Source organism: Theropithecus gelada, chromosome 16, assembly GCF_003255815.1.
Source record: "Theropithecus gelada isolate Dixy chromosome 16, Tgel_1.0, whole genome shotgun sequence".
Lineage (NCBI taxonomy): Eukaryota > Metazoa > Chordata > Mammalia > Primates > Cercopithecidae > Theropithecus > Theropithecus gelada.
Genome location: NC_037684.1, coordinates 55,599,775 through 55,611,194, shown reverse-complemented (window position 1 = coordinate 55,611,194; position 11,420 = coordinate 55,599,775). Strand labels below are relative to the sequence as shown.

Genomic DNA, 11,420 nt, shown 5'->3' with positions numbered 1-11,420 from the left:
CCCTTGACCTCCAAGCTGGACATCAGGACCTCCGAAGGCGTGGGCCCGCTCTGTCTCTGGCCTTAGGTGTCAGGAGGTAAGGCTGCAGACGCTGACATCCTGGGATGCCCCAAGCCCGGGAACTGATAGCCCAGTGAGGGGGTCTCCCCTGTGTCCCCTGAGCCTGGCCTGTCACTCTGTCCAGGCCTCAGCTACCTGTCCCCTCCTGCAAAAGGCACCGCCTGTCGCGAGGAACTCATCTGGCTTCCTCGACATCTCGGGGGACACACGAAAAGCCCCCGCGAGAGCAGCGGGAGACTGCAGGTGGAAGGGGCTGGCGGCCCGAGGTCCAGGGGTAACGGGACGGTGCGGGGCAGAAGGGCTTGGCCCTGCGCAGAGTTGGGAGGAGGCCTGGAGCGCTCGCCCCGCCCGGCCCCGCCCCCGAGGGCCAGGCCCCGCCCCCGGAGCGCCGCGGCCCCGCCCCACCGGGTTGCTAGGGGAAGTGACGTCACAGCGCGATGGCGGCGGCTCCTTTAGGCAGCTGAAGGGGGACTTAGGCCCGGAAGATCCGAGTCCATCCGCGGCGGGGAGAGGGCAAGCGGGGTCGGCAGGGGCCGGAGCAGCGGCGGCGGCGCTCGGACTGTCCCATCCGCCCCGTATTGAGGCGCTGGGAGCGGCGGGGTGACAGGAAAGCGATGGTGAAAGCGGGGCCGTGAGGGGGGCGGAGCCGGCAGCCGGACCCGCAGTAGCGGCAGCAGCGGCGCCGCCTCCCGGAGTTCAGACCCAGGAAGCGGCCGGGAGGGCAGGAGCGAACCGGGCCGCCGCCGCCATGGAGCTGAGAGTCGGGAACAGGTACCGGCTGGGCCGGAAGATCGGCAGCGGCTCCTTCGGAGACATCTATCTCGGTGAGGCCCCGCCGCCCCCGCCCGCCGTTCGAGGACCCGGGCCCGGCGGCTGCCAAGACCAATCGCGACCGCGGAAGGAAGTGGCGGCCCCCGCGGGGTCTGCGTGCAAGTCGGGGCGCCGCCGGGTCGTGGCCAGAACCCAACGGCCACTAGGCGAGCGCGGCCAGGGGTGGGAGGGCAGTGGGGAGCGGACGTGGGGGAGGGGCAGGGCCAGGCCGGGGGAGCAGGGTCTGGAGGGAGGAGGGGACAGGGGAGCTGACCTGGGGTGGGGCATGGGCTCGGGGGCGCTGACCCGGGTAGGGGCAGGGTCGTGGGGAGCGGACCCGGGAAGGGCTGGGTGGGGCGTGGGGAGGCGGGCCTGGGGGAGGGGCAGGGCGGGGGTGGGGGCAGTGGGCCGTGGGCGGGGAGGGGGCAAGGCCGGGGCGACGGAGCGGGCGTCGGCTTCCTCCACGCCTAAGGTCACCGCAGTAAACAAAGGCCACGGTCTTTCTTCCGCAGCCCGGTCCGGGGCTGTCTGGCTCCCCCCGCAGAGGCTGCCCCTGCGTCTTGCACGCGTGGGGGAAAATGTCAGAAAGACCCAAATGCCTTGTGGGAGTGGGGGAGTGGCCCGGCTAGGAGCGGAGCTTGCCCTCCGCCTCGCAGCCCCCCTGATGACTGACCGCTGGGGGTTCTCTCTCACCTGTGCCCCTTGGCCTTGGAGCGGTGACTGAGTGCAGATGAGCAAGGGTTAAGTCTAGGTGACGGTAGAGAAAGTCACCCAGGGTTAAGATGTTGGCGAAGGGAGAGGCAGATGAGGTAGTTGTACTCATGAGCTGTCCTTTAGACTGTAATAGTCTCACGGTAGATTTCAGAAAACATGGGATTAGAACGTTCTGGGTGTGTCATATTTACAATGGAAAAATATGCACGTGAACACAAGTGTAATGAAAGGTTGGCTTAAATCTTCAAGTTTGTAATTTTTTTTTTTTTTTCCTTTTTTGAAACGGAGTTTCTCGCTCATGTTGCCCAGGTTGGAGGGCAATGGCGCGATCTCGGCCTCCCAGGTTCAAGCGATTCTCCTGCCTCAGCCTCCCTAGTAGCTGAGATTACGGGCATGCGCTACCACGCCGGGCTAATTTTGTATATTTAGTAGAGACGGGGTTTCTTCATGTTGGTCAGGCTGGTCTCCAACGCCTGCCCGATCTCAAGTGATCCGCCCACTTCGGCCTCCCAAAGTGCTGGGAAGCCACTGCGCCTGGCGGAAGTTTGTAATTTTAAAGTAACAATTTTCTGCACTTGTCAGTGGGATTGTGCAGTGCACGAGTTATTCCAAGACCCCTTGCATTTGAGGATATGTAGCCTGAGGCGGTGTGCCTGCAGAGGGGCTGCTGCAGACCTTTGAGGGGAGCTGTTTTCTGTTCCAGCAGCCCTAGCTTTTGGGGCATCTGTCAGCCAGGGTCAGGAATCCCATGGGATGTCAGTAATGCCTCTGGTCATACCTTTTAGATGAACCCACATGTGGACAGTACCCAGTTCTCACTCCCTTCCCACTTTTCACCAGAGAGAGAACTCAGGACCCGGTGGGCTGACAGCGTTAGGCTGAATCCATACATATGGGTGGCTCATACTTTGGGTGCCTGGTTAATCTGCCGGGTAACCCCGTCATATGCCATGTTGTTGCTTTTGAACCTGTACATATGCCTTAGTGGCCTGCTGAGTAAGCAGGACTTAGACATTTGGGTTTGACTATTTAAACATTTATACCAGGTGGTCAGCTGGATGTGTTCTTGGCAGTGTTTTGGAAGTCAGGGTGCTTGGTAAATGGAAGTCGTTTGGCTTATTTATAGAACAGTAGATTTTGGCGAAAGTTTTAATCCCAGGATCGGAGTTACACTGCAAAGCCAGTCCATTAACCACCTTTAGGCAGGCATCAAAAAGAAGTATTTTGGGCCAGGCGTGGTGGCTCACGCCTGTAATCCCAGCACTTTGGGAGGCCAAGGCGAGCGGATCACTTGAGGTCAGGAGTTCGAGACCAGCCTGGCCAACGTGGCGAAACCCTGTCTCTACTAAAAATACAAAAATTGGCCAGGCATGGTGGTGGCTGCCTGTAATTCCGGGTACTTGGGAGGCTGAGGCACGAGAATCACTTGAACCTGGGAGGCGAAGGTTACAGTGAGCCAAGATCATACCACTGCACTCCAGCCTGGGTGATGGAGTGAGACTCTGTCTAAAAAAAAAAAAAGAAAGAAGTACTTTGAAACTATTTGTTCTCTTCTCTGAGACCTTGTCAGACAACTTTTGTGCTTTCCAAAGATAGAGTCAGACAAATTTTGGTGTGGTTGTCACCAAGTGATTCCAGAGGTGGAGGGTGGAAGGCTGTCTCCTCACTCAGCGTTCTACCCTCCAGGCCTCACCTCTCGCTGGGCATACGGTCATGCTGGATACGGGATTGCAGGCGGCTGTGGCTCTGACTCCCTGGGGTTGGACCCCCCCAGACAGCCATCCATCAGGGTACACGTCCAGTTACTTGAGTAGGGTTGGGCACAGCTGAATTTTTTTTTTTTTTTTCCGTCAGCATTGGCTCCTGGCCACACTGTGGTCCTTTCAGATGACCCCTCTGAGGAAATGAAAGGCAAGGTAGTCACGTTAGCCGGAGTAAGGCAGTTTGGAAGAAGCGTGGGTCTCAGCAGAATGGCAGTTAGAGTCAAAGATGGCTGATCTGAAGACCTTGAGATGGTTTGATCATCTCCACCATAGTTTTGTTTGGGCAGCCAGTTAGACATAAATTGAGGAACTAGGTCTTCATCTTGACTTCTGCGTGTCGTGTATATTCTAGTATGAGTATCGTTAAGACCATTCCTACTGTTGTCACTGTGGTGTCCTCCAGGTGGGGTTCACCTTGCTTTGAGCCTGGCTTTTGGGTTTTTGTTTTTCCACTGGGGACTTTCTGTGCTTTCCGGTGTTTGAGCCCGGGAAGGCGGGGGGAAGGCTGTGTTTCAGTGGAGTGCCCGTGGGCTAGAAGTGTGGTGTGGGCCTGCCTGCCCCGACCCTGCTGTGAGAGTTGGAGGGCAGGGCTGCAGTGCAGGACCCCGCTGGGTTGTCGTGTTCCAAAATTGCCCCTTCAAAGGGGGCAGTATTTTGGGGCTATTTCTTGAATGCCCAGGCTTTGGAAAGTGGGACCCCAAAAAGAACAATCTCAGTCTTCAGTCTGAGATTGCCAGATCTGGAAGGCCCTTCAGGAGGGCAGGCTGGGAGGCGGCACAGCCCACACACAACCTGTGGAGCGCACACCTTGGCAGCCTGTCGTGTGACCTGGCCTCGGCCCTGTGCTGCCCTCCACATTCGTGTCCGTGTGGTGTGGCCATAAACCAGAAGTCCTTTCATTTTTGCTGGCAGAGCACCACTGAAAATAAACTTGATAACATTTGAAAACAGACAGTGTCCTTAATGTGGACCACGAGTTCCCAGCCCTAGTACCACAGGGGTGTCTGGGGGAAGGAGAGTGTTCAGCTGGGCCAGGTTAGAGGGAGAGGCGCTGTGTTCACCCCGCAGGGGACCCATGCAGAGAGGCAGTGAGAGCCCAACTGGCCTCTGTTCTCACCCGTAGTGTGTTCCGGAGGTGAGTGGCAGGACCGGATTACCTGGCTGGTGGGCTGGACAGGTGCATCTGTTGGCATTTGTACTTGATCCCATCGCACCGTCAGCTTGTCAGGGCCTCCGTTTGTCCACCTGTTACATGGATGGACTGACCTCGTAATGTGCACGAATATCTTTTGGGAGCTAACTGCTTCTTCATCTCTGAAGCACATGTTTTTCCCCTCACTGACTGATTTCTCAAGAGGCAGCCTGCAGGGTGCCTGGCATGCAGTAGGACCCCAAGACGTTGACCAGCCGTGAGAGGAGAGCGGCCACCTGTTCTCACTGTAGCTTCCGGGGTCTCCTCACTGCAGTGTTGAGGGCTGTAGCCTCTGTTGACCTTGGACTCTGCTTAACTCAAGCGTCTGTAATGAGAAGTCGTGGTACTGCTGACCGCTGCCCTGTGAGGTGACCTTTGTCCTGCTGCTCAAGGCGTCTCCCTGTTTCTTTGTTGACAGGACAGTCAAGCCTTAATGGGAGTTGCCAGCGTCCAGGCTGGTAATTCAGAATTACCCTCCTGTGCCAGGACAGGGCCACACTCTGGTTAGGTTCACTTAATTCACCATCTGCTTTTTTTTTTTTTTTTTTTTTTTTTTTGAGACGGAATCTCACTCTGTCGCCCAGGCTGGAGTGCAGTGGTGCAGTGGCCGGATCTCAGCTCACTGCTGGGATTACAGGCGTGAGCCACCGCGCCCGGCCTTTTTTTTTTTTTTTGAGACAGAGTCTCACTCTGTCGCCCAGGCTGGAGTGCAGTGGCCGGATCTCAGCTCACTGCAAGCTCCGCCTCCTGGGTTCACGCCATTCTCCTGCCTCAGCCTCCCCAGTAGCTGGGACTACAGGCGCCCGCCACCTCGCCCGGCTAATTTTTTGTATTTTTTAGTAGAAACGGGGTTTCACCGTGTCAGCCAGCATGGTCTCGATCTCCTGACCTCGTGATCCGCCCGTCTCGGCCTCCCAAAGTGCTGGGATTACAGGCTTGAGCCACCGCGCCCGGCCTTTTTTTTTTTTTTTTTTAAGACAAAGTATCATTCTTTCTCCCAGGCTGGGGTGCAATGGCACGATCTCAGCTCACTGCAACCCCTGCCTCCTGGGTTCAAGCAGTTCTTCTGCCTCAACCTCCTGAGTAGCTGGGGTTACAGGCGCACACCACCACGCTTGGCTAATTTTTTCTGTATTTATAGTAGAGACGGGGTTTCACCATGTGGACCAGGCTGGTCTCGAATGCCTGACCTCAAGTGATCCATCAGCCTTAGCCTACCAAAGTGCTGAGATTACAGGCGTGAACCACCACACCCGGCCACCATCTGCTTTTGGCTGCTGAACTTGAGGGACATCTTTTTGTTTTTGTAGGATTAACATTAACTGACACCCAGACATGGACTGAGGAAAGCCCTGTCTCAGAGCAGACCAGGACTGTTGAGCTGCAGGGAAGAGTTGAGGTGGTTTTGCTGATAGAATGTCCTTTGTATAAACAGACAACCCAGACAACCTGGTGATCTGTGTGCCGCCAGGTTTTGGTTTGTTTTGATTCTGACACCCAGGGCTCAGGGTCTTTTAAATTCTCATTCCCCTTTTAGTCATGCTTCTCAGATTTAACCTGCGGAGAAGGACCAGGCTTGTAATTTTCAATCTGTTGCACACCAAAACTTGTGTATAATAAGGTCAAAATGCTGCAGCGATGCCAGATTGCCACCACAGTTACTCAGTGCCTCCGTGCTGCCTTGTGGACTGGTGGCAGCTGGAGGACCTGGCTGAGCAGCACGGCTGGTAGAGTGTGGGGTGCCCCCGGTGGGTGAGGTGGGACAGGGCTGCAGGCCAGGGGGTCTGAGCAGTGCTCAGCGACCTTGAGGCAGGTGGTGCCCAAGGAATGCACAGACCATGATGCTCTGCTGCTTGATGCTTCTACATAGCAGGTGGTGAGGTGCCTGCTGGAGGCCCCAGAGAGTTGCCGTCCTCACATCTGTGTGCAGGGCCTGCATCCTCTGCTCCCCTGTAGAGACTCGGGGAAACCTTGGTATCTGGTTCCACAGCAGGGCTGGCTCTGTGTGCTTGCACAGCAAGAGGTCCCAGCCCCATGATAGGGTGTGATTGGTGGTGTGTGCCAGAGCAGCTGGTGATGATTTTGCCCCACGACAGTCAGTGTTGCAGGTGTGACTGGCAGACATGAGCTGTATCATCTACAGAGAAGTGGAGCGAGAGATGCTAGTCAGCAGGCTGTGTGGCCCCAAGCCATCGGCCAGAGGCCGTGGAGTCACTGGGCTGCCAGCTGGCGAGGGTGGCGGTGCTGTCCGAGGCTGCACTGCGCCTGCTTGGGGGTTCAGGGAGCTGCTGACATAACTAGTGGGATGAGTCACCCTCCCTCCCGGCTGGCGAGTTGAGTTCAGAGTCCAGGTCCTTAAAGGAACTCAGAGTTCGATTTTCATTTGCACAGTACATTTTTCGATGAAGTCATTTCTCTTGTAATTGGATAGACTGTCCCAACTGTAGGCAGGAAGAACAAAATTTATTACCTTGAGTGCTCTGAAAAGTCTCTGTTGATGGTAAGTGACGTTCTTAAATCTAGAATGGTCATTGGCGATGACCTGATGATGGTGATTCCCTTTTTTTTTTTTTTTTGAGACGGAGTCTCGCTCTGTCACCCAGGCTGGAGTGCAGTGGCCGGATCTCAGCTCACTGCAAGCTCCGCCTCCCGGGTTCACGCCATTCTCCTGCCTCAGCCTCCCGAGTAGCTGGGACTACAGGCGCCTGCCACCTCGCCCGGCTAAGTTTTTTTTGTATTTTTAGTAGAGACGGGGTTTCACCGTGTTAGCCAGAATGGTCTCGATCTCCTGACCTCGTGATCCGCCCGTCTCGGCCTCCCAAAGTGCTGGGATTACAGGCTTGAGCCACCGCGCCCGGCCTGATGGTGATTCCTATGGAACGCAGCAGTGGCGATGGGTTTGAGGCCCAGGCCGGAAGTGGCACATCTCGTGCCACCATCTGGGCAGACGAGGGGGTTCTTGGGTGTTCAGTGGACGTGTGTAGATGTCAGCAGACGGCTCTAGTGCCCACTTGACCTTACTCTGCCTTTCATCAGGGAATCTTAAAGAGCTCATTCATCTCCACGACACTCAAGAAACAGATGTCAGACCTCACCACTGATCTCCATTGACAAGAGAAACTGAGTCACTAAGAACTAGCCAGGTCGCTTTGCCCAGCACTAGTCTCCCAGGGAAAGAATTCTCCCAGGGCTCTGTCTGGGCTGCTGAAGCTAGTGTGAATTCCTTTGCACATAGCCACGCTGTTGGGAAGGATTCCAGTGTCTTTTTTTTTTTTTTTTTTTTTTTTTTTTTGAGACGGAGCCTTGCTCTGTCGCCCAGGCTGGAGTGCAGTGACGTGATCTTGGCTCACTGCAAGCTCCACCTACCGGGTTTACGCCATTCTCCTGCCTCAGCCTCCCAAGTAGCTGGGACTACAGGCACCTGCCACCACACCCGGCTAATTTTTTGTATTTTTAGTAGAGACGTGGTTTCACCGTGTTAGCCAGGATGGTCTCGATCTCCTGACCTCGTGATCTGCCCCCTTTGGCCTCCCAAAGTGCTGGGATTACAGGCGTGAGCCACCGCGCCCGGCCGATTCCAGTGTCTTATACTCCGAAGGGATCCGTGATGGAAGAGGAGAGAGCTGAGTATGTGCTGTGTGCAGCTTCTTTTTCTCTCCTCTTTGGTTAAAGCTCCTGGGATACCTCACGCAGTGGATTTGGGGAAGGCTTTGGGCCAGATTCAAACTCAGGAGTATTTGTGGGTGAACCTGAGAGGGATGGTGGCTGTCACGTTTGTCATTTATCAGAGTAAAGCAGAGATGGAACATTTCTAGATAAAAAGTGTAATTTTGCCTCCAAACTCATAGTCCAGTCATCAGGGTATTAGATGTGTCATTGGTTTTAGCCATTGACTGACGAAAGATGTGCGACCGGTGTGTGTTGGTAGGTGGTGCATTTCGGGCTTTGAGAACAGGCGACTCTTCTGGCTTTGTGGCCCCAGGAATGGAGAAGGGCCTCCCTCTGCCTGGCGGAGGGTGTTTGCAGTAGGTCGGCTGGAGATGACTCCCGCTGCCTGCCTGGGTGGACTAGGGCTGTGATTGTTGGGTAAAAACCCAGCCCTTCCTCAGGGGGAATCTCAAACCACCCCCTCCCAGAGGCCTGTCAAGGCAGTATGGAGAAAAGGGAATGGCACCCTGGAGCTCCACCATGGGCTGTCTGGGGCAGGTGGATGCAGGGGCCCTGGTCAGGGCTGATGGGAGGACGCAGACCAAAAGGGCTACTGGGGAGAGGGAGCTGCAGCACCTGGAGACTGGTAGGTGGGTGATGGAAACCGCATAGACTTTCTGTGCAGTTCAGACTCGTCCTGTTGTGAAAATGGGACTAAGGATAACTTCCCCCAGAGATGTGCTGGCCAATGAGCCCGCTTTACTATGCTAGAAAGGAGAACACGTCCATTACTTGGTCCTTCCTGGAAAACTCACATAGTGCTTGTCGTTTCTCCAGCATGTTGGGTATTTGGTGGACACCAGGTAATTCCTGTTATGGTTTTCTTTCTTTGCCAAGGTACGGACATTGCTGCAGGAGAAGAAGTTGCCATCAAGCTTGAATGTGTCAAAACCAAACACCCTCAGCTCCACATTGAGAGCAAAATCTACAAGATGATGCAGGGAGGAGGTAGGTCCTTTACCAGTCACAGAGGAACACCAGGGTTCTGTTTGCTAAGGGAGAACAGCAACTCAGCATTGCTGGTTAAAATAAACCCAAAACTGGCTCCGGGCAAAAGGGAGGGAAGTGTTCCCCACACCCTGACGAAGAGGTCACAGCTTCCTTCAGAGAGTCTCGGGTCCAGAGACCCTCCCTCAACACAAAGATACATCTTATGGGCTGGGTGCGGTGGCTCACGCCTGGAATCCCAGCACTGTGGGAGGCCAAGATGGGTGGATCATTTGAGGTCAGCAGTTCGAGACTAGCTTGGCCAACATAGTGAAACCCCGTCTCTACTAAAAATACAAAAATTAGCTGAGTGTGGTGGCATGCACCTGTAATTCCAGCTATGCAGGAGGCTGAGGCAGGAGAATCGCCTGAGCTTGGGAGGCAGAGGTTGCAGTGAGCTAAGATCACACCACTGCACTCTAGCCTGGGCGATAGAGTGAGACCCTGTCCCCCCAAAAAAAGAAAAGAAACATCTTATGCCATCTTGTCCCTTTGTTTAAATTTTGCTTCATGTCAGGTCATGGTGTCTGAAATCAAAAGTTTGTGTGAATTTTAATGCATGCTCCCTTTGGTGTCCGTGCCCCTCAGTGGTCACTGGGGCTGTTGCTGGTGGGACCTTCCTGCTGTGTGATCCCTGGGTGAGGCCTCTGCTCCTTCGCATGCTTTGCTTACAGCTTGGGGGATGTCCCTTCACACTCTCTGGGCTCGTTTTCTCCTGAGCAAAACAAGGGTTTTGGGCTTGGCGTCCATCATGACCTGTTCCAGCTCAGTTACTGTCCCCGTTCGGCGAGCCCTCAGCCCAAAGCCTTAGGTACGTGGTGTTCCATGGTGGGCCGAGTATGGAGCAGAGTGCTCCCGTCCTGACCTCAGAGTCCAGCTCTTGCGAGTTCCCTGGACTTTGAAATGGTTCAGCTGATGGAGCAGGAGGGCATTCTCTGCAGGGATTTCAGAGCCATGAAGCACGCGTCTCAGCAGCAGAGCTTCGGTCTGGCAGGTGCGCTCTTTGGGAACAGGGCTTTCTGTCTGAAGAGTGGCTGTGCCATGTCCGTGGAGCCCTCCCAGTTAGAAGCCTCCGGGGCACATTTGTAGGCGGATGGTTGGATGAGTCCCCTTGGGCAACCGGCCAAAGGAAAACTTGTTCAGGGCCTCTGTTAGCCCTGTCGTCACGGGAAAGGGAGGACTGTTGATGGGCTTTTTTGACATCTTTTCTCAGCACAAGCAACGTAATCTGTGCTACTACAAGAAACTGACATTTCTAAGTTTATGTGACACAAAATGTCCTTGGCAGCACCTGTGGTCCTGGGGAGCCCATTACAGAGAGGGTCATCCAGTGTGTCCTACACAGGCCTCACATGAGCAGAGGAGGCCACAGGAATGAAAAATCCCATCACCAACCCAAGGAAAGCTCAGCAGAGACCCCACCCGGGGAGCCTGTCTGGTGGCCCTTGGTGGTGGACTGGCGTCTCAAGGGCCTGGAGCCTGCATTGAAGGTGTGACCAGCCAAGGAGAGCAGGGTGGTGCACGGTGTGACCTTGGCCTGCGGGAGCCTGGTGCGGGGGTCGAGTAAAACCTGCACGCTTAAAAACACCTTAAGTTTTTACGAGAGACATCTGCAGGTGAACTTGCAAGCCAGGGGTACACAAGGGCAAAGGGAAGAAAGCCAGTCCTTAAAAGAGGATAGGCCGGGCGCGGTGGCTCATGCCTGTAATCCCAGCACTTTGGGAGGCCGAGGCGGGCAAATCATGAGGTCAGGAGATCAAGACCATCCTGGCTAACATGGTGAAACCCCGTCTCTACTAAAAAAGATACAGAAAATTAGCCGGGCTTGGTGACAGGCTCCTGTAGTCCCAGCTACTCTGGAGGCTGAGGCAGGAGAATGGCGTGAACCTGGGAGGTGGAGCTTGCAGTGAGTGGAGATGCGCCACTGCACTCAGGTCTGGGTGACAGAGCGAGACTCTGTCTCAAAAAAAAAAAAAAAAGAAAAAAGCCCAGGATGGTCACTGGGGAAGCCAACCCCGAACCAAAAGGTAGCTACGTGGTTCCTGAACAGGACTTCCCCTGGCACTACTGCCATTCGTAGTGGTGTGTTCTCTGCGTGGTAGATGTTGGCAGCACCCCAGCCCCCAGTTGCGATACTCAAAACTTCCTTCAGACAGTGCTGAAGGCCCCTGGCAGGCAAAGTTCCT

General features: G+C 55.2%; 1 protein-coding gene across 8 annotated transcripts in view; it reads left to right on the top strand.

The window, feature by feature from the left end:
* The first annotated feature begins 439 nt into the window (after nt 1-439).
* The window catches only part of CSNK1D (casein kinase 1 delta), a 32,987-nt gene continuing 22,006 nt past the window's right edge, over nt 440-11,420 (top strand). For 4 of the 8 annotated variants that reach the window (XM_025362804.1, XM_025362805.1, XM_025362801.1 and 1 more), the window contains exon 1: nt 8,719-9,195. In XM_025362804.1, the coding sequence (XP_025218589.1) occupies nt 8,952-9,195 (244 nt within the window). In that variant the 5' untranslated portion in view covers nt 8,719-8,951. Of the gene's footprint in view, nt 885-8,718; nt 9,196-11,420 lie in introns of those variants that run through there. The other 4 variants (XM_025362806.1, XM_025362807.1, XM_025362808.1 and 1 more) reach the window with 2 other exon arrangements.